Here is a 21,472-nt window from a genome sequence, read left to right as displayed (position 1 = left end):
TCATCTGTATAAAAAAATCAAATAAAAACCACCACGATGTCTCGCCCCGAAGATACTCTGTACGCTTCCCCTCGACCCATCAATCCCCCCTCACTCTAACATACCATACCTCCAGCCCCCCCGACCTGCACTACAACGACACGGAAGCCCGCAAATACACCACCTCCTCGCGTATCCAAAACATCCAAGCAGAAATGACGCACCGCGCCCTCGAACTCCTCTCCCTGCCCACGCCCTCCCTAATCCTCGACGTCGGCTGCGGCTCCGGGCTCTCAGGCGAGATACTCTCCACGATTCCCGCCTCCCAGAACGGTCCCCATACCTGGATCGGCCTGGACATCTCACCGTCCATGCTAGCCACGGCTCTGGAACGCGACGTCGAGGGCGACCTACTACTCGCGGACATTGGGCAGGGGGTGCCGTTTCGCGCAGGCAGTTTCGATGCTGCGATTAGTATTAGTGCGATTCAGTGGCTGTGTAATGCGGAGAGTAGCGAGGTGAGTGTGATGGGGAGATTGAGTCGGTTTTTTAATGGGCTGTATGCTAGTTTGAAGAGGGGGGGACGTGCGGTTTGCCAGTTCTATCCGAAGAATGAACAGCAGCGGACGATGATTAGTGGTGCGGCGATTAAGGCTGGTTTTGGGGCGGGTATTTTGGAGGATGGAGGGGGGACGAAGAGTGTCAAGACTTATTTGGTTTTGACCGTTGGTGGAGGTGACATTGATGGGGGAGGAGGGGATATTACGGGGGTGGTGAAGGGAATGGATGGGGTGGATGTTGTGGATGCCAGGAAGAAGTATGGAGAGAAGAAGAGGGGCGAGGTTAAGAAGGGCAGTAAGAAGTGGATTTTGGGGAAGAAGGAGCAGATGGAGAGGAAAGGAAAGGTAGTCAAGAGTTCGAGTAAGTATACGGGGAGGAAGAGGAATATTGCTTTTTAGGCGGGGGATATGCTGCTGCATTGGAAGGCGTTTGGGATGGGGTATGAATTATGATATCCAAGATAGAGAGCGTGAGGCAAAAGTCTGGCTATGCTGCTACCTTTTTGCCGTCGTTGTACTTTTCCTTTACGTGACTTTGAGACATCCCCAGAGCGTACCTATTGGGAAAGTAACGTGCTTCTTGTCCACTAAGAGACGCCAGGAGGAGTTTGAGCTCTTGGAAATACGGAGATCAACATGGACTCGAGAGTTGGAGTATACCGAGGACACTATCAAAACGCAAGATTGCAGCTGGCGCCGCTCGAATAAGGGTATACTGAAAGATTTGCGCGCACCTGCCCTATGCATACTAGAGTACAACCAACTGTCTACTTCTTCTTTATACAATTTCCCTCTACTTCTAACCAGCCAACTCCATCTTGTCTAGAACGGCCCTTGTGAATTGATGCGTGCTGCTCTGGCCTCCCATATCGGGAGTTCGTACTTGACTGAAATGATATTAGCAAAGAATAAGTTATGTGTAAGACTTCACTTACCCGTCTGAAATCACATCATAAACAGCCTTGGAGATGCGGTTGGCATGCTCATCCAGACCGAGATGTCTCAGCAGCATAGATCCAGAGAGAAGCATAGCAGTTGGGTTCGCTTGATCCTTGCCCTTAATATCCAAACCAACATGACGACATCCAGGCTCAAAAACAGCCACATCACGACCCATGTTGCAACAGGTACAATACCTGGACCACCGACAAGAGCAGCTCCAACATTCGACAAGATACCTCCGTATAAGTTGGGCATAACCATAACGTCGAATTGTTGTGGTCGAGATACACATTGCATGGAGGCGTTATCAACAATCATATCGTTTGTCTCCAAGGAGGGGTATTCTTTTGCGACCTGGTTGAAGGTATTGCGGAAAAGACCATCCGCAAGCTTCATGATGTTAGCCTTGTGGATACAGGTAACCTTCTTGCGGTTGTTTGCCAATGCGAAAGCAAATGCGAATTTCGCAATGCGTTCCGACTTTGCCCGAGTAATGATCTTGAGGGATTCGACGACACCGGGCACGGATTGATGCTCGAGGCCTGAGTATTCTCCCTCGGTGTTTTCACGGATAATGCACAGGTCGACGTTGTCGTGACGGGTCTTGTAGCCAGGAATGTTCTTGATTAGGACGATCGAGGCGTAGATGTCGAGTTCTTGTCGCAGAGCAACGTTGAAAGATTGGTGACCGGATCGCTCGACAGGTGTATGTAGAATACCCTTCAATCCCAGCTTGTTCCTCTTCAGAGATGCTACGGCTTCCCGGAAAAGATCTTCTGAGTGCTTGTCGCCCGATTCCACACCCGAGACATCCACTTGCTCCCACTCGACGGGGACATTGTCTGCCTTGAAGACTGTCTTGACAGATTCTGCGACCTCGGCTCCGATACCGTCACCAGGAATCAAAGTTACTGTGTATTTCCCTCCATACTTGGTCGGCTTGAAGATGTCGCTCTGGACAGTTGCGAAGGAACGAGCGGCAGAGGAGGAGGTTTGGGCGGTTCGCAGAAGGCTCTGATAAGGTGGAGTTAGCAACAACAATGAGGCATTGAAAGTAGTGAGCTTGAATACATACCTGCGCCGACCTTACAGAGCTGCGCATCAACATCTTGAATACTTAGGAAGGAGTTTGGAGGATTGAAGAGGTGGTGGGAGGAAGTTTGAAGCAAATGGAGCAGTTCCGCCTTGGTGTTTTGGAGCGGCCTTGTCCGTTTTGGGACTCGGCCTTTTTTTCGGCAACTCGCGGGAGCTCAAAAATTTCTGACGCGACAAGCGATACCGGTATCTTCATAAAAATCCGCATCCGCAACTTCCTTCATTCACGTGTCAACTAAGTATTTCTGTTTATTACGAGGAATTCCTCAAGTGTTGTCGTGCAGCATGTATTCGTTCCATTTATAAACCTGCTTATACTCCGATGATTCCCCAGCAATCTCTAGATTCCATTTGACTGGAAAAGTGAGCGGCCACAATGTGATCCGAGGCAGCTCTGCAAGACTTGCAGGACGTTCTCAAGTGCGACGTTAGCATATTCAAATAGTTAGTGCTCTAATGAGTGTGTATTTCATGCATCGTATTTTTTTGTTGCGTGTTTGTTACTTCGTTCTGTACGTGTACATGATATGTCTAGTAAGTAATCTGGCAATCTTGTGATAATCAACAGCGAAGCCCATTTCCTTCATTTACATTGCACTAGCTCCCATTACCAAAGTGCAATATGTCTAGTATAACGTAGGAATCCCAATTCCATGGGATATCTATGTCCTCTGAAGCGGGCAATTGCGCCTAGGCTGTGGGCTCTAGACCTCCACTGTGTTGAAGCGTCCATATTCACACTACAAACACTCAACGGCAAGGTCTACAGTCTACAATGAGTAGTCGGATTATCAAGCATCGCAATATGTTTCCTTTGCTAAAAGGGTCTAGAATGGCCGAAACTTGATTTACTCGCCACTGCGCTTGAGATTTGTCCGATCTTCTTTCCTAAGTCCTTATCGTGGACATAGCTCAGCACTTGTCAATTGGATCGGCGAAAAACTGGTCGTCGACGTTCTGGAAGTTCATTGTTCATCTCGGAATTTATCCTGCTGTTATGGTGGCTGATCAGTCGTGAAGTCTTTGATAACTCGCTTAATTCGACGCTTAGGGGGTTGAATAGAAAACGGCCAAAAAGTTTAAGCCAGGACAACATTGAAGCTCTTATAGAGATGTCTCCTTTGTTAAATGTTCCGATAGATTTCTTTCGAATACAGGGAATTGATCAGTTGGTCCAAGACTGCTGACTTGGTTCCTCTAGCTCGAGTGCTGATTCGTTGTATTGCGTTTTGAGGAAAGTGAATCGTGCATCTTCCCAACACGCTTCAGTTTGGGCCATCGCTTAATGACTTATTGAAACCCAAAGGTCCAATTCACTAAAGATCGTGCCGATTCCATTCCTCAATCAGGAGCTCCACCACCAGATACTCCTTCATTGCAATCTTTGATGGCAATCTACAATGCACAAATGTATATGGCCTAGTGCTGACCATTCTCGGGCATCGCGTTTTCCGTGGTCCTTGAGGCTACACATAGCTTTGTTGTTGTTCACTCCGCCTTCGCCCGATTTGGGGCTCAATAGGAGGTTCTTCTATTGAACAGACCAACCCCCGAGTCCAGATCTGTTACTATTGAGAACAAACCCAACATATAGAACATAAATAAGTCCACGATCTTGTTGATATTTCCCTTCTCTTCTTTCCTTGCCTTAAACACTCACAACACGAATACCATAACATCTTCTTACACGAATACACATACGCTTACAAAAAACACTCGTTCGAACGTTCCATTAATTTCAACACTACCACGTTCACAGTACAACCACGCAAACCTTCAATATGCAACTCACCAACACTCTTTGTGTCATCATCTTGGCGGCTACTACAGCCGTCACTGCACTCCCCGAGCCAGGTTGCGGTGCCCGCGGCCAAGGCTGCTGGAAAATCAAGCGCGCAGCCAATGCCCTCGCAGAAGCGCTCGCCGAGCCCGCCGTCGATGTGATCGAAGCCCGATGCAACATTGCCGGAGGCGCCTGCCAGAAAGCCCGCATGCTTACACGAGACCTCGCCGAGACCGTCGCTGCCGTTCAGGACGACCCCGAGGCATACTACGCCAGTCTCAGCTTCGAGGACGACTCTGCCGTCGAGACCGCCGCTATCAAGCAAATCAAGCGCGAAGCCGATGCTGATGCCCGTTGCGGTGCCCGAGGCCAAGGATGCTGGAAGGAGAAGAGAGATGCTGCACCAGCGCCAGGCTGTGGAGCTCGTGGACAAGGCTGCTGGAAGGAGAAGCGCGAAGCTATCTCAGCCGCAGAGGCCGAAGCCAACCCAGAGGCAAGATGCGGAGCACGAGGACAGGGATGCTGGAAGATCAAGCGAGAGGCTGTCTCTGAGGCGGATGCACGCTGTGGAGCACGAGGCCAGGGATGCTGGAAGGTTAAGCGCGCAGCTGAGGCAATTGCCGATGCTCTTGCCGAGCCATTGCCACGCTGTGGTGCCCGTGGTCAAGGCTGCTGGAAGCAAAAGCGCGACATCCAGGCTCTGCAGAACGTTGCCAGAGATGTTCTTGAGAAGTTGTAGATCTGTCAACCCCACATACAACTCTTGAGCCCGCCATACCGATACGCATATACGGCCACGACAATTTCTCTCACTTCTTGTATTTTCCTTTTTTGGATCTGTCATTCATTCATTCACTTCTACACTCTCATGTTAATACGTTATGGCAGTTATTCTACGAACAGGCCTGTTATATAAAAATACTTTCTCGTTACACTCGTTCGGTGCAGGAAATAGGGTAGCAATTTTCATGCATTTCACCCTAAAATTGACCTTTACCTGTGACTTTGCTATAAGATGTGAGTTGAAGTACATGGGTGATATTCTGTAGCTGCTTTATTTTTCGTATTTTGTGATTCTTCCCATCCACTACCAAGCTCCGGAACCGAGCAAGGCTTGCGTAACTCGTTTTCCCTCGGCTACTTTAAATTTAGTGTCTTAAATCGCAGTCTCACCAATTCGTGACACTGCTCTGGCTCCTAACAGCGCTAAAGGTTTTACGCTTAAGTCTTCACAGTGTTTAGTATCACAGGTTCGTTGACATTACTCCTTGGTGATAGACGTCCGGCAATGTTAAAGTAAGACATGTACTTTGCCCCAACTTATGCGAACGGGCGAGTGAGGCTTTGCAAATTATCGCGCATAGAGGAATGGATATCCAAGCTCAACGCTAGCAATGTCAAATATCTGAGAACTAATTACCACTTCATACCATCCAATTTCCCAACTTCCTTATCGTTTCTCTACCGATGGTCTTCGCACCTTTCAAGCTCCTGCAATTGATACGCGTCCCACTGCTCCGATCTAACAAGCTCATATGTCCTAACCTCCGCATTTCAAAACAATTCCGCTATGTCCCACTTAGCATATACTCCTAAGAACCACAGCATACTGCATCAGAAATCCAACGCTTACATTTATCCTTCATCGCCGGTACCAATTCCTTCAAAAATGTTCCGTGCGATACAACAACAATCTCAACGTCTTCATTCCCGGCTTCATCTTCTCTTCCAGCTTCGTCTTCGACGGGCAGTTGAATAACCCGCGGCTGTGGATCACTTGGTACCTTATCTAAGGTACCTTAGATGATGTGAAAAGGGGGATATGATTAACCGAGAATAAGCGAGCTTTGTCGACCTGCCGTTCCGTTCTCACATTAACCCCTTCCATTCACTTCTCATTCCCTATTCGACTATCCATTCACATTCCATTCCACGACTTAGTATAAGAAACTCGCTGATTGGTGAATTGCAACCAATATCCATCCCGAATAGGAAACTTAAACGTTTTGTTGCACTTCGCATTAAAGTTCAAGAAAAGGTCAAAAACAGCGGCCGCACATTCACCAAGCCGTCGACCTAAGGGGTAGGGTAGTGGGTATATATAATCGAATAAACATATCTCAAAATACATCCAAGTGTGAACTGTGTAATGGTGTACTGGTCTAGGTGTCTTTAAGAATTTATCGTCGAGCTTGCTCGGGGGTGTCCTAGCCTAACTTATTTTTTACATTCTTTTGGAAGGTAGTTTTGAATTCCGGACGCTTTAGATATGTTTCTTTTCTCTTTCTTTCTGTTTTACTCATTTTAATATTTGAAATGGGTAGGTTCGGCTCATCTTGGGATTGCTTGTGCATAGCCAGAAGAATAAACTTGGGGTAGGGCATTATGTGGAATCAAGAACCCTCGAGATATTCTGCATAATATAATTTGCAGGGACTCACCCGAGGCTTGACTTAGTTGGACAGGGCAAGTGGCTTCTCAGACATTCCAGATCATTCATAGAAGATGGGACGTTAGACAGCATGATTGAAGGGGTATTGGATTTTCCTTTCTGAGATGTCGCAGCTCTTGATTATCCAAGACTGCATTGATTTTGTAGGATATTTCCTGTTAATACATGTATAAGTTATGCATCATTGATGCTTGAGAGTACTCTGGGAGGTTTACGCTAGTGCCGGGTTGGGATATTATGTAAATTGGCGGGCGCAGGTGCTAATTATGGATTCGCTTCATCTTGTAATAAGATGTATATAGTTCGTTGGCGTCAGAGTTGCTCTATTATGTGTTTGAATCGTGTGAATAAATGAACATATGAGCGTCTGCTAAATTCCCCACAGCTTCCCCCCAAACCAGTTTTCTGGTCGTAGGATCTATTGAGCTGGGGAGAGTTTAAACAATGGTTGAATGTAATAGTTATAAAATTGGGAAATGGCATTGATTTTCTTGATTAATACATCACTTAAGCTTATATTACGAAGAGTTTCATTAGAAAAGCCTGATTTTCGTATGAAGGCAAGAAGAACTAGTCACATTTATAAAGCGTCCTTTCTCTAGACTCTAGCTCTAGCTCTATTATCCAACCAATCTCTAATCATTGTATGATGCAACAATCACAACAGCTATCACTTTGCTGACTGCGGTAGTATGCTCCCTGTTTCTTACGTGCTTCCTCCTGCTTGCGTGCTTCTTCCCGCTTGAGTTCTTGTTCGTTGTAAGCCTTTTGGGACATAGCACCTGGGATATGCTTTCTCGCCTTGCTCTCCTTCGTCTCATATAATGTGTTCTTGGAGAAACCTTCAAATCCATCAGCTGCGGCTGGTAGGAAGTGGTAAGAGCGATACTGGACGGGGCTGAAGCGAATATCTGGAGTATCGATGCCTGAAATGCATTAGTCTGAGTATGAATACTTCTGATCTGAGGGAGGGAATCGACCTACCAGGAAGATTGCTTCGATGAGTGAGAAGATTAAGGAAGTGATTGTGAGAGATGACGACAATATGAACAGGACCATTCCCCCTTGGACGGTCGATTCGAATTCCCTTCCACACACCACCATTCAAAGCAATCTCTGCAAAATGAGAAAGATCAAGACGAACTTTATCAGCTCTCTTAGCCCGATCTTTGGGATCATCAGTCTTGTTCTTCGTCTCCCATCCCGCTTGCATAAGCTCGGAAGCAATGAAGAACGGCTTGTCTTCCGCCCGCTTTCTGAACTCATCGAGTGTATGTCCCGTGTCAGTCGGAGTTGAGACGGGCCTACATTTCTCTGGGTCTTCTGATGAGGCACATTCGCGGAGTTCAGACCATGGAAAGCCCTTCGACACCATCGGTTCATTAAGACGACTACTGAACACTATGGTAGCTGTCTCCATGGATCTGTACATGGGTGAACAGAAGAGGTATTGGACGTCCTTGATATAAGGAAATGTCTGTTTCAGATTGGCACATTGCTTCTTGCCGGCCTCTGAAAGAAATGGGTCTTGAACGTCGACTTTCTCCTCGGCCTGCATGCAGTCAGATCATATTCGGGAGTCGCTTTGCGATCACCAGGTATAACATACGTAAGCATGACATAGCATGTGAAAGATTGCCTCCTTTCTCTGCGGCTTCGTAGCGTTGGGAGTTGAAGCGCCGGTAATAGGAGTAGTGGCATCAGATAGGGGAGCGGAGAAATCTGCAGGATTCCTGTATGCTGCTGGGTGAATCTGTTCTTGTCGCGGAAAAGGTTCAGGGGCCATCCATGGAGGTGTTCCTATGTAACCATGTCCCGGCTGTGCATATGGAGGATAGTATGGCCCTTGTGAGAGAGGAAGGGTTTGGCCTTGTCCGGCAGCTGCTGCTGGCGACTGAATTGGATGCATAGGATACACTCCCGAACCACCATCAGGAAGCGGGAATTGGGGACCACTGTGTGATCGATCATGCCCGTAAGGTGGATAAGGTGGGTACGGTGGATATTGAGAGTATTGAGTAGGGCCACCAAAGTAGGGGTTTTGCGGCGGGGGCGGAGGGTGATACATTGTGCCAAATAACTTGCAAGTACCTAGGTAAGGAGTGTAGATGGAAAGCGAGGTAAAGAAAAGAAGGGAGTTGACCGTTCAACAATTGACAGAGGGAAAAAAAAAAACCAGAATGTTGAGGCAAAGAACGTCTGAGTATTTGCTTATCTAAGCAGGATACCTATGCTAGATAGTTTCATCTAATTGCTGTAATGGATTGAATATCTCTGGAGGGTCAAGATGGAAGGCAAGGACCGCCAAAGCCATGAAATAAAATAGTGGGGAAACCTCTCCCCCATTTCCTCGGACGCGATATCAATCTGGTACCAGAAGGGCTTAGTACTTTGGGTGGACGGCATATATGCATCCGAAAAATATAATGTTCGTTGATACTTATTATCGTCTACAGCTTGCTAGCAGCTTTTATGAGATATATTTCAGAGCTGGTGGAGCCCCTTATCACTTGCTCAATAATAGAATATGACAACACCTAGAATTCCAATAAGTACGAAATATCATTGGGGGCTAATCTGAAGCTAGTATAGCGTTAGAAATCATAGTAGAACCAAGATTATCTTTTGTTGACTTTCAAGTGATTGAACCATGAAGACGGAATGCATTTGTTTGATTGTATAAAGTTAAGGCTTCTAAAAGATTCCTCAGCTTGCTCTTACCCTGATTCCCATTACTGCATTGTACATCCCTGAGAAATCCGCCTGCGATTCTCCGTATTCTCCCAGTCCCTCCCATCAAGCGGCCTCCAATCCTTGGGGTGCATCCTTGCCTGGCTTTCTGCTGTTTCGGTAAAGGAATGCCTTTCGATCCCATCTATTCCAATAAAAGGCGATGCAAATGTGTACGATCGGCATTGAAGAAAGCCAAAACTACCATAACTGTGTTCTGTGTTTACTATTAGCAACACGGAAAACGGCTTGAGGCAATGGGGAAAAGACTTACCAGGTAGTGTATCCCGATGGCTTAGGAAGTTCAGAAAGTTATTATGTGAAAGAATAACAACATGTATATTCCCACTCCCTCTATGAGGTTCAAACTGAACACCATTCCATTCTCCACCATCAATAGCAACATCCTTAAACCTGGAAAGATCCGCCCGCACAGCTTCCGCCCTCGTGCCCTGACTGTTCATCTGCCCAAAATCCTTATGCCAATCAGACCCTACAAGCCTCAAATCAAACGGCTTGTAATTCAAAACAGTCCGCTGATACTCAAGTAGCTTCTCGCGCTTTTCTCCAGCCTTTCTCGTGAATTTGTAGCGGTTACCGGGCGGTGGACAGTCTCGGAGCTTGTCCCAGGCAATGAAGTTTGATTTCCGCCTATCCCAGTCAGGGAATATGTAACCTGCTGTGACCATCGCTCTACGCATTGGGGAGCAGAGAACGTAGTGTGCATTGTTATTACCTAACGCTGCACGCAGATTGCGGCATTGTTCTGCTCCTAAGGATGACAGTCCTGGATCTCCAATGTCTTGGTATAATTCCTCCGTGTGCTGAGCCTGGAAGGTGCTCCCGGGACCTGCATGAGCATGGCGTAGCATGTGGAATATAACCTCTCGTCTGCGTTGTCCCTGGACTATGTTGGCTTGTGGTACTATCACTCCGAATGGAGCTGCAGGGTCAAGGATTGGTATTGGTGAGTTGGCTCTGGAGGGCTGTTGCGAGACCGGTGCCCTCCGGGGGATAAATGGAACAGAATTAAGAACTTGCGCTGGCGAATTGTGTCTTGAAGGTTGGCGAGATAGGGGCTGTGGCATGTTCTGTACCGAGCTATAAACTGGCAGTCCATTGTGTTGAAACATTGTTGGTACCAGTTGCTCGTAGTTGGGATACTGAGGTGGAATAGATTCCCCTGCCGCAACAGGGAGATTTGTTCGAGTCAAGACGTACGCTTCAGTGGTTGGCTGGAGCCCCTGAACCGGCTGCTGAGGTTGGGGCTGGTTGCGCTGCGAGTATTGTGGAGGAGGAGGGCTTCCGATGGGAGTCGGTAGGAACAGCGGAGGCTGTTGGAATTGATCAAAGCGGGGCTGTGGTAGAGACTGTAGAGACTGTTGAACTTGTGCAAGATGTGGATATTGTTGAGAAGCCTGGTCAAACCGAAAGAACTGAGGGAACTGGCCATTATCAAGCATTTGCCCGCAGCTAAAAGGGCCAAAAGGACCAAAAGGCTGTCTGGCTTGTTGATATAAAAATCGCGGTCCCCTTCGCGAATAAGGATCGATATTGAACATGCTCGTAGAATAGCAAATGATCTCAGTCTAAAAGCTTGTCAGGGAGTGGGATCAATAACTCTGCAAAGCTGGTGGGTGCGGGGGGCGCTCTGAATCGCAAAGACAAAAGTTGACTATTGATAAAGAGATTCCATTTTGTGTCTTTGGAACCCTTAGGCTGACATACTAGAGTCATTCTTTGCGATAGATTGAATGTCTTTCTAGGGGTTGTGAATTCAATGCTTGTTAGGTGTTTTCTGGGAACAATGGATCGTCTATTGACTCAGCTAAGAAGCTATTCGAGCGGGGAAACTAGCAGAACCTCAAGCAGACTTGTTGAAACATTATTCGTATAGTGTAAAATTAAGCCCTTGATTCTCTTAGACAAGCGCACTCCTCCCGTTATTACCTACTTAACTAACGTTTTATTTACACTTGGTTGCTATGACACAATTATGGACGCCTGGGTACTACCCAGAGCCTCTACGGGTGTCTATTCCACCCATTATATATAAGAGGAATAGATACCTAGATATAGGGATAACCCGGGTAATTTTCGAAATTCCATGGAATATACCTAGGTAGTTAATAAGCCCCGAACGCTATTAATAATTCTAGAAGTGGTAAACTTCCTAGTTGGTTTCCTACAAAAGAGACGGAAAAGGAGGGGAAAATTGCAGATATTTGACAGCAGGAATTGAACATGGTTGCCGGTTGAAAATTATTCAGAACATGTTAAATTCAGATATTTAATCTTGCGTTTCGGCTTCATAAATGCGAAGAGTGAAGCCTAACTCTAAGCTTTATGCTCCCGTCAAGATGGTATGTATGGACCATGAGTAGAATCTTCTGCTTCAGAGAAACTCAAATGCTCCATTATGTCATTTTGCCATCTCGGCCTTCATGGTTCTGCATATGGTTGGTATTGGTACAGGGTAGTAGTCATCGCACCTTCAACTATTCCTCCATCTTGTCTCCCTCAGCCGGCTTATCATCATCCTTCGTCTCTTCATCATCCTCACCCTCCAAATATTTCTTCGCTAAGTTCTCAGCCTCCTCCAAGATATCCTTTGGGACCTCCTGATGTCTACCCTTTGTTGGTCCATCGAGATTACTGATCCAGGTCATCTCCAACTCGAACTCCTTGTCTTTGTTGTCGGCGTGCGCAACGTAGATGATTTTTGCGGCTTCCTTGACACCGTCTTGAAGACTTAATTTCAGAGCAGCGAGGTCTAGCTTCTCGAGTTCGGCTTTGGCTGTTTGACGTCCTTTGCCTGTTGCGGCACCGTAGTATCTGGTTCTCAGTCAGCCCCGTCTCACAACCCCTGGAACATTTTCACATACCCCCAGTACATCCCACTCGGCTCGATCATATAGAGACCCGGTCCGCCAAAAGTCATGCCCTCAACCTTGCCTCCTGAACCGATCGATGGTCCGCTTCCTACTTGACCATCCACGGGCAACTCGAGCTCAGAATCCCAGCCTGCTACAATTGCGGTAATGCCGAACGGTCGTACGGAAGAGTAGAGAGTATATGCTTGTAGGTAACCGCCCATTCTACTTGCGAGATCCTTGGTCGTAATAGGGGTCTTGTAAGTTGAACGCCAGCTTGCTGCTTCATCTCGTGCACGGGATACGAAGTGTCTTCCGTCTGGTACAAGGCCAGATGATACCTGGCAAAGTCAGTATAGTTACGGGAATGAATGCGTACTTCAGTAGAAGCATGGGGGAAGCATACAGCGCCAACATGTCTATCGATCGTAGCAATACGTTTGTTTGCTCCAGCCTTCAACAGCTTGCTTGTGATAATCTTCTCCACCGCCAGCACAACACCATCTTTACACCGGATTCCAATCGACGTTCCGCCGTTCTCTACTGCCTTGACTGCATACTCGACTTGGAAATTCCGGCCGTCGGGGGAGAAGACTGAGTTGGTGAGATCGTAGCCCGTACCTATTGACGTCTGGGGGAAGTTAGCTTTGGGGTGGATTCACAAGCTTTGAGTAGGTTGTCTCGGGGTTTAAAGCTTACCATGATGTTCTAGAGTTGGTTGGGAGGTGCGGAGGGTCAAGAGTTGAGGATGAATGGGAATTTGAAGAGGTCGCTGAAGCTCTGTTGTCTGTTGCACTTTTGGAGCTCCAGGCACGATGGCGCGCGTGTTTGGATTTAGCGCGGAAAGGCACATAGCGGCCTTAGGGCTGCAAGGCAAGAAAATGATAGTTGGGCTGGGTAGGATCACGTGGTAGATTAGATAAGCTTTACTTTGTCTAATGCGTGTGCGTGTGTACTGTATGTATTGTTCTCTCTCCTTGGCTGTTCGAAGCCATCCAACCTGCGATTCGGACTTATTGTATCTGTGATACGCAGGAAGGAAAAGTAATAAAAAGAAGGATCTTCACAATGCAGACATAGACTATTATTTCCTTTTATTCGAGTTCTGTAGAAGTCGAATAGACGGTGAGCCTGAGATGGTTATTGGCCCCAATAGTCGATAGAATGGGTCAGATGTCCCCTCGTGTCCTCGAACCATTGGAAGTCTCTGGTCAGGATGGAGACTTGGTGCAACGCTAAGTCACCAAATCGGTTTCGAAATGGGTGTCTCCCGTGCAATAAGATGGCCGTCATTTAAAGGAGGGAGGGGTACTCGGAGGTCCTTGCACCAATGCAATGCGGTGCGCTGATATTTAACCTCGTTCCTCAACCTCAACCTTTGTGCTTTTTACAACAACAACACCACATCACACCACAAAGAATACCGTTGTAGCACTTCAGCTATTGCCCATTCTCAACCTTATAAATAACTTTGTTGCTTCGTGCTCGCCTCCTGTCCTCGTTCCTCTCCCCAGCATCACGCACCCCCAGACTCCCACGGTCGTCACAATCCCAATCCTAGGACTCCCGGTTTCCTTCAGAGTACAAACTCATAGCATAGTGAATATAAACAAAAACAAAACAATTCTTTTGCACTGTCTACAAAGTCTGCACTGCCCCGCTTCTTCAAGTATCCTCTTGCACATCTGCATAACCTGACTTTACTCATTTCCCATTTTCAGACCATCATTCCATTCCAGGCATCTACAATACATTCACACACGCTGGCTCTTTGCAAAGCTACACTTGATCATCTCCAAGTCCTTCGCAGCAAGGTAGGCTGCATCTCTTCGAACAGTTCAGCAATCTAACATCTTCAGGACAGCATCCTTGCTACGATGGCGACTCAGGAGGATCTCGCAGCCCTCTTCTCCCGCAACTTGAATCTTCACAATAACACATACGTTGCTCCTCAACCGGAACCCTTGCCGGCAGAAGAGCCCATCACATACTCGATCTCCCAGCATTATCACCACTCTGCTCACGTCGTTGCACAACAGCCCTCTCGACCAGCCTCCGAACCACCGCAGACCGACCAACTCACGACAGAGATCATTCTTTCTAGACATGGGGTAGATGCGAACGCTCTCTTTCCATCACAGATCGATCTCTTCAAGACCGCAGACCCAAGCCAACAAATGCGACTGGTCGAGCTTTGGAGAATTTGCCCACCCGACTACAGCGGACATGCTTTAGCTCATGATATTGGCAACTGGCCCACCACGTCTTTCCAGCAGGAAGAAGCCATGGCGAAGCTACGATATGAGCGTCAGATAATGGAGGAACGCATGTCTCGGGCGGGTGGAGATATGCAGAGTATGGACAGCGACAACATGAGCGACTCCAGCGCCACCATGCCCATGACACCCATTCAGGGCGGGGATGGACGCTGGCCCGGCAACTCGCAGAATGCAGAACCATACATGGCGTCTGGCTATGAGACGCTTGCTGCCCGGGAATACGAGGCATCTGCACGTCCTTCAAAGGACGTCTATTCGCACTTCGGCACGGAAGTCGGCGGGCCCACCTACACTCCTGCGACAGATCCAGTCTACAAGACGGTAGAAGATATGCACAAATACCCCAACGTTGGTGGTGACTGGGAGTCGCTGCTGCAACAACGACAGATGGCGATGGAGAATCAGTACGGAGCATTTGAGCAGCAGTTCCAGCACAACGCAGAAGGATTCACGGTAGCAGAGGATGAGGAAATGTTGTAGATACCCAAACATGAAGCATATTTACATAGCTAGGTGTCGCTATAGTTAGATTGCTTTTGTTCATCATTTGCATGAAGGCTTGGTGGGGTGGGATGGAGCGCAAATTGTTTTTCCATTGGCGCGATGGGATTACATTCGGGACTAGAATGTCAGGGCCTGGGTTTACTTCATCTTTGGACTTTGCTTTTGAGGCAGGGCTTTTTAGGCATCTACTCTCCCTTCTTATGTTCTCTTTTAAGTTGGTGGATATTGCTTGAGTTCCAGGTCCCTTTTGTTGCGTGAGGTATGTACTCAAATACCCCAGACTCCAGAGCGGTTCCTATCTATTTGGATTAAAGGTACGTATGACCACCCAACTCCGTTCCCCCTTCCCCCTTCCCACACTTGGATACTCTTCGCAGTCCTGAACATGGAAATGGAGGTACGCATACATCCCCATTATGTCCACAATTCCCAAATCTCCCCTCCCTACCACCAAGCTCTCTCACTACTCACCTGAAAGCAAGCGGACTTCCTGGCACCCTGGACCTACTGGACATGGATCTGGACCCACACCCGTCTACTAACGTGGTTCCATCTCCTAATTCTCCTTTCACCTTGTTACTTTCTCATGATAGATGTTTAATACAAATACCTTCCAACCCTCGTTCTTCCGTACCTTCCGTGATGTGAATAATGCTTGAACTTGCAGCCTTCTATGCGCGTAGTAAGTGCTGCCTCCACGAACCATGTTTATCCCACTCTCCTTGCCAATTTCCACCTTGCTACTTTGAATAACTCCATCTCATAATCCTAAGTATAGTTTTCATCCCCATGCTAGACATAGAGGGAGCACTTATCATCATCAACATTTCATGTTCCATTCCGCTTGATACATTATAAGCTGGTGCCGGTCATTTTTCTTATCCACCGCGAGTCAGGCATCTCAATTAATCTTCTAACAATCTCGAAGTTAGTAAGGGGCTTAACCGAGACGCCCCCACATTCCGCCCTCTATGCGAGGTCCAGAAGCATCGCATCCCGCCCCGAATGCACGCGGTAGAATTTCTTGAGCACAGAACTTGATGAATAGACATTTCAACGGTCGTGAGTTGATGCGGTTTATGGCTTAGGACTCATGAGAACTCGGGGGGTTTGGATTTTCATTTTTGGCTTTGAGGCTGTGAGGGCTTTGTTTATTGGAGATGACTGTTCTGGATTCCGTATGTTGGTGGTGGATGGCTGTTTCTGATGATAAAAAGAAATGAGTGTTTATTGGCCCATTCGTCGTGGCAGAATGTTAGAATGTGTGTCGCTATGGTTGTTTGGCGGATGTGAATCTCCGTAGTTCTGGAGAGAAGATATGTAGGTGTGGGCACTGAATATAGGACCGCGATCTATATACTTTGTAGAGCTTTTCGGATTGAATTTCAGAATAAATTCACTATCACTATATTTTGGAACGGCGGGCAGATATGAGATGCGAAAGCGGAAGTCTGAGGCTTTTCTTAAAGTCTCTTCATTATGCAGTTGGGCTCACGGCGGATCATGGTGTGAGAGTTGCAGTGCTTGGTCAAGTATTATTCATTGTGCGATTCGTACTTGGCGTTATGCCTATAATCATGAGTCTCAAATTAAATCCCATAATATCCTGACATTGATGTGTCGTCTTCCAGAAATTCAACCCCGTCCGTGTTCCCTTTAATTTGGACAAAACAGTCTTTGCCGGCTTTGCTGATCATTCCTGCCTGTTATTAGCTTTAATCATATGTTCAAAGAAGAGAACTCTACCTGGTTGTAGAAGGTTTTCATGGCTTCGATCGTGTGCTTTGCCGCAAATTCAGTCGAGAAATACTCTGCCAAGTCTATGAGAAACTCTTGCGGGAAATCCTTCGCCTGTGTCGTATACCAATTGCTAGGAATGTAGTGCGCAGTTTGTGAAATAAACAACTTCCTCAACAGACTACCCGCTCCAGTGCAATTGTAAACATGCTTCAGACAGTGGGTTGGAGCATATTCCTCTTCCCTACACACACGATCGATCCAATCGACGACCTCGTTTTGGAGACCTGGGAGAAGAAGCTTGTCCGCAAGAGCCCAAAGTGAGACTGCCAGGATGAACGGCTCTTCTAAGTGCAAGAAGTTTTGGCTGTCTTGTTCTCTAGCCACTTCAATATCAAGCTTTTGCGTGTAGAGCCAGTGTAGCAGTACTTGCACAACCTTGGGTTCAACATCGTCAAGCTTGTACGTCTGGGTTTGGCCTTCAATAAAGCCGCTCTCGAATGCCACTTTGAAGACTGGGGAATAGTGACAGGCAAATTGCTTGTGGACGATGAATTTCTCCTCTTTCTCTCCGCTGCCAGCAAGGATTGTGACGACCTGATGGCCGGAGCCGGAACTGAAATGATATTAGCTTTCTTGGTTTATCAAGTCAGATAGATCGGTACTTACGAGAAGTTGGGGCCGTTCTGCTTAGGCTTCCCTTTCATTTTCAACTTTAACTTCACTATCATAGAGGGCGATGCTGCAGGCGAGACGGGTGTCATGACTGGGGTTGATGCAGCCACCGGTGTGGAAGGACCTCGTGGCCTGATTGATCGTCGTGGGGTGGTCGGGGCTCTTAGCACAGTTCGACGTCTTGAGGTTATCATCTTGAGTGTATTGATGGAGTCCGCTGACGATTTGCTTTGCTCTACAGTTGGGGGGATTATCTTGAAGTTTCAAAGTTGGAGGTGTTGTTGTGAAAGGGTGCGCTGTCTGATCTAAATACCTTTGGTTGGATCGAGAGCTACCAATGCGGTAGATTTGTTCAAGGCGGCTTCATATGGATGAAAAAATACATTTGGCAATTGAATCAGATTCGGTTGTCATCACACTTTAGAGCATTCAATTCATTTGTCTAGGTAGGTTGTTCTCGGTAAACTTGTTGTCAAGAAGAGGGGGGAGAGCGGAATCTAAAGATATCATCTGGAACATATTACCGACTTCTTTTAAGAAAGCTTACCCTCCTTGGGACAATGAGGAAAACAAGGAGAAAGATGCATGGCTCCAGGTATATATCTTGATTAACTAACGATTATTATTTTGCTATACCTACTTCTTACTACAGCGGGTGGACAGCGTAGAGTACTATCTTAGCCTATTACAATGCTAATCAAAGCTTTGTTTCGGAAAGTCCAGATTGGGAAAGAGTGGAAAGGGAGGCGGGTCATGTGACCAATTCTTACCACGTGATTAGAAAAAGAAAGAAAATAGTAGTGCTTAGTCTTAAGGGTGAAAGAGATGTCGTGAAATACTTAGCTCAAATCCTTATACCAAATATAATAGCTAGCTATTTTCGGAATCTCCCTCCTCCGCCTCCCGAAAAAACCCCTTGGCGAAAAAATCACGTCACCGCACCCCTCCATCCATCTCATCCCTCTCCTATTTACTTACACTACACCTTACATCTTACTCTATATATGAAACTATAAACTACACAAACCATGTCCCCGACCTCGCCAGCAATCCACCTCCTAGACGGCGGCCTCGGCACGCTCCTAACCGACACATACAACATCACATTCGACGCCTCGACACCCCTCTGGTCCTCACACCTACTCCTCACGTCCTCCGGCCGCGAAACGCTGCTGTGCGCTCACCGCACGTTCGTAGACGCAGGCGCGGATGTGGTGCTTAGCGCTACGTATCAGGTTTCGTTTAGGGGGTTTGGGGTTATCGATGAGGGGATTGGGAGACGGGGGGAGGCGGAGGGGTTGATGAGGAGGGGTGTGGGGATTGCGGGGGCGAGTTTTGGGGGAGGGAGCTCGAGGGGAAGAGGGAAGGTGGCGTTAAGCTTGGGCGCGTATGGCGCGACGATGGTTCCGGGTGCTGAGTATAGTGGGGTGTATGATGAGGGGTTTAGGAGCGTGGTGCAGTTGGGAGAGTGGCATGCTGAGCGGATTAGGGTCTTTGGGTGTGGAGGTGGAAATGGAGGTGGAAGTGGGAGTGGAGAGGAGGGAGATGAGAATGAGAAGGAGAAGAGGGAGTGTTGGGATATGGTAGATTTTGTGGCTTTCGAGACGATTCCGAGACTTGAGGAGGTGCTGGCTGTGAGGGGAGTGATGGATAAGTTGCCACAGGGCATGGAGAGGGATTATTGGATTTCTTGTGTGTTTCCTGGGGAGGGGAATAGGTTACCTGATGGGAGTACTATCAGGGAGGTTGTAGGTGCTATGCTTGGGGGAGAGCGGAGGAGGCCCAGGGGGGTTGGGATGAATTGTACGAGGGTGGGAAAGGTGGAGGGGTTGGTGAGGGAGTTTGAGGATGCGGTATGTGAGTTAGGGTTAAGTGGCGAGGTGGCTTTAGTTATGTATCCGGATGGGACGAGGGGGGAAGTGTATAATACTAGTACTCAGGAATGGGAGAAGATTGAGGGGGTAGAAGAGAGTGAGGTAAGTTGGTTGTGCTTGTTCTCTCCTTTGTGGATGATGAATTAATTGTGATAGGTTCCTTGGGATGAAATGGTGTTTGGGAATGTTAAGAGAGCGAGGGATCGAGGAGTGTGGAAAGAGATCTTTGTGGGTGGTTGTTGCAAGACGACGCCTGATCATATTGCAAAATTACGGAAACGTATAGATGAGATAGATGATGTTTGATCAACCAAAAAGACGTTTGAACTGAATAAAGTAGGACATAGCAGGGCAACTGGGAACTGGGGGATATCTTACTCTAATTTCTGTTTCATTTTTGTTACTTCTTGTTGAATACAATTTTCTTCTCAAAACTGGCTGAGAGAAAAGGGTTTATCTGTGTATAGGTAATGTCGGGATGTGGCATTTGTGGTCATGTGACCTTAGTGCGGATGAATAAGCGAAACAGAGGCATCACCTCTTCGTTAGTCTTAGACATCACATCAAAAACACAAACACCAGAACCAGAGTCAAGTCTTACCAAATACATACTAGCTAGTAAGAAGTGATCACCCCTGTGATACCAGCAGGTAGCATTATGTGAGTTCCACGTGCTTATGAGCGCGACATTTCATTTAGGGAGTTCGGGAATAGCAGTAGTACCCATTTAGATCTGATACGCAATATTCGATCGGATCGCCAGGCTATTCGGGAGATGACGAATGGCAGTCATCAAGTATGTAACCCACTCGTTTAGGCAAGTATGGGAGTAAATTTATCTCCCGGCGGATCATACCATGCCAGGGCTTGTCTCGGAATTGATTAAGCTCTGCAGAATATGGTGGTACATGGCATGATTCGAAAGGGTCCTCAAGATTGACAGTTGGATAATTCCATTGAGACATGGAAAGCAAAGGCTATGGCGAGAGTGTTTACTTCCTGCGCCTTGGCAATCCAACACTATGATCGGACCTTCTTGTGAAAACGTCTAAAAAAGCCCCGAGCGACAGGAAGAATTGGAAGTAGAAACACGAAAGAGAAAACCAAATGCAAAGATGGTACGATGGCAAGGTAGCCAATGGTAAAAGGGTTCCACAATCACCAGAATGCAAATGCGGAGAGATTCGTTTAAAGTTACAGCATGTGAGTTATCCAGGAAAGGGTGCAACCCTCTGGGCCAAGTTCAACCCTATTCATCCTATCCCATCATTGATCGACAGCGCTCTGTAAACCGGCACTGGTGGACTTTGATTGAATGGCATCCATGCTGTGTAAATTACCTATAGGTAGGTATCAAGCATCTATAAGCCGAGTCTAGCGGGTACTCAAACATCCTCACAAGTACAAGTTGGGCTAACGGGTGCCCGCATGAACCCTTTGGATGGAACCATGTTGAATTTCTACCTAGGTTCAGCACCTAGGATGCAGCTGTCCTGAACTCAGGCCACTTAATGTAGGTAGGGATCTGTTCACGATCGCAAGAGCAGATGGTACGATCCAAGCTCCCAGCGAACGGCTGAGGCGTCGTCGAAACAGCAGGGGAGGGGGGACTTTTGAAGTTTCCGTTGAAGTTTGGTTTTGTGACCGAAACGGTACTAGACTGACGCTCTTACCCCACACTTCACTTCAAGTCGTCAACCTCCCTTCCCCTCCCCTCCCACACCACACCACATCTGACAGACCACGTCCGCGTAATGAGTAGTAGTGGTGTACCCCCGTACGAGTACCCTTCACAGCAAGGGCTCTAGCCATTCAGTTCCATTGGATGCTACGTATTATGGGGACTTTACATGATTTAACATTTATTAAGGGGGGAGAGAGTAGACATGACGCAGAAAATAGGGACACTTCGCCTAGTCAGCCAATTGGAGTGAAAGAAGTAAACTCTGGGGTTTAAAAGAGATGTCTTGGCATTTTGGGGATTGGGCA

General features: G+C 47.3%; 7 protein-coding genes across 7 annotated transcripts; 4 read left to right on the top strand and 3 right to left on the bottom strand.

The window, feature by feature from the left end:
- Positions 1-36: 36 nt before the first annotated feature.
- On the top strand, positions 37-938 carry BUD23 (18S rRNA (guanine(1575)-N(7))-methyltransferase; the record flags this gene model as incomplete). Its single annotated transcript, XM_031146672.1, has 2 exons — positions 37-59; positions 116-938. 2 exons carry the CDS (start codon positions 37-39, stop codon positions 936-938), a joined length of 846 nt encoding a protein of 281 aa, XP_031007724.1.
- Positions 939-1,338: 400 nt separating this feature from the next.
- On the bottom strand, positions 1,339-2,589 carry IDH1 (Isocitrate dehydrogenase [NAD] subunit, mitochondrial; the record flags this gene model as incomplete). The annotated part of the gene is given in 4 exon segments (XM_031146671.1): positions 1,339-1,426; positions 1,475-1,596; positions 1,611-2,495; positions 2,557-2,589. The coding sequence occupies 4 exon segments, from the start codon at positions 2,587-2,589 to the stop codon at positions 1,339-1,341; spliced, it is 1,128 nt and encodes a 375-aa protein (XP_031007727.1).
- Positions 2,590-4,357: 1,768 nt separating this feature from the next.
- Positions 4,358-5,098, top strand: ccg-4 (Clock-controlled pheromone; the record flags this gene model as incomplete). Its single annotated transcript, XM_031146670.1, has 1 exon — positions 4,358-5,098. One exon carries the CDS (start codon positions 4,358-4,360, stop codon positions 5,096-5,098), a length of 741 nt encoding a protein of 246 aa, XP_031007726.1.
- Positions 5,099-12,039: 6,941 nt separating this feature from the next.
- PRE10 (putative proteasome subunit alpha type-7) lies at positions 12,040-13,267 on the bottom strand (the record flags this gene model as incomplete). The annotated part of the gene is made up of 4 exons (XM_031146669.1): positions 12,040-12,376; positions 12,427-12,755; positions 12,821-13,035; positions 13,114-13,267. 4 exons carry the CDS (start codon positions 13,265-13,267, stop codon positions 12,040-12,042), a joined length of 1,035 nt encoding a protein of 344 aa, XP_031007688.1.
- Positions 13,268-13,673: 406 nt separating this feature from the next.
- On the top strand, positions 13,674-15,173 carry LHYA1_G001688 (uncharacterized protein; the record flags this gene model as incomplete). The annotated part of the gene is made up of 3 exons (XM_031146668.1): positions 13,674-13,754; positions 14,136-14,228; positions 14,274-15,173. The coding sequence occupies 3 exons, from the start codon at positions 13,674-13,676 to the stop codon at positions 15,171-15,173; spliced, it is 1,074 nt and encodes a 357-aa protein (XP_031007689.1).
- Positions 15,174-16,786: 1,613 nt separating this feature from the next.
- Positions 16,787-17,698, bottom strand: LHYA1_G001687 (uncharacterized protein; the record flags this gene model as incomplete). The annotated part of the gene is made up of 3 exons (XM_031146667.1): positions 16,787-16,900; positions 16,944-17,550; positions 17,604-17,698. The coding sequence occupies 3 exons, from the start codon at positions 17,696-17,698 to the stop codon at positions 16,787-16,789; spliced, it is 816 nt and encodes a 271-aa protein (XP_031007686.1).
- A 939-nt stretch (positions 17,699-18,637) lies between these two features.
- On the top strand, positions 18,638-19,789 carry HMT-2 (Homocysteine S-methyltransferase; the record flags this gene model as incomplete). Its single annotated transcript, XM_031146666.1, has 2 exons — positions 18,638-19,585; positions 19,640-19,789. The coding sequence occupies 2 exons, from the start codon at positions 18,638-18,640 to the stop codon at positions 19,787-19,789; spliced, it is 1,098 nt and encodes a 365-aa protein (XP_031007687.1).
- Positions 19,790-21,472: the final 1,683 nt, after the last annotated feature.

This window comes from Lachnellula hyalina (genome assembly GCF_007821495.1).
Source record: "Lachnellula hyalina strain CBS 185.66 chromosome Unknown contig00024, whole genome shotgun sequence".
NCBI lineage: Eukaryota > Fungi > Ascomycota > Leotiomycetes > Helotiales > Lachnaceae > Lachnellula > Lachnellula hyalina.
This window is presented reverse-complemented; position numbering and strand designations above follow the sequence as displayed.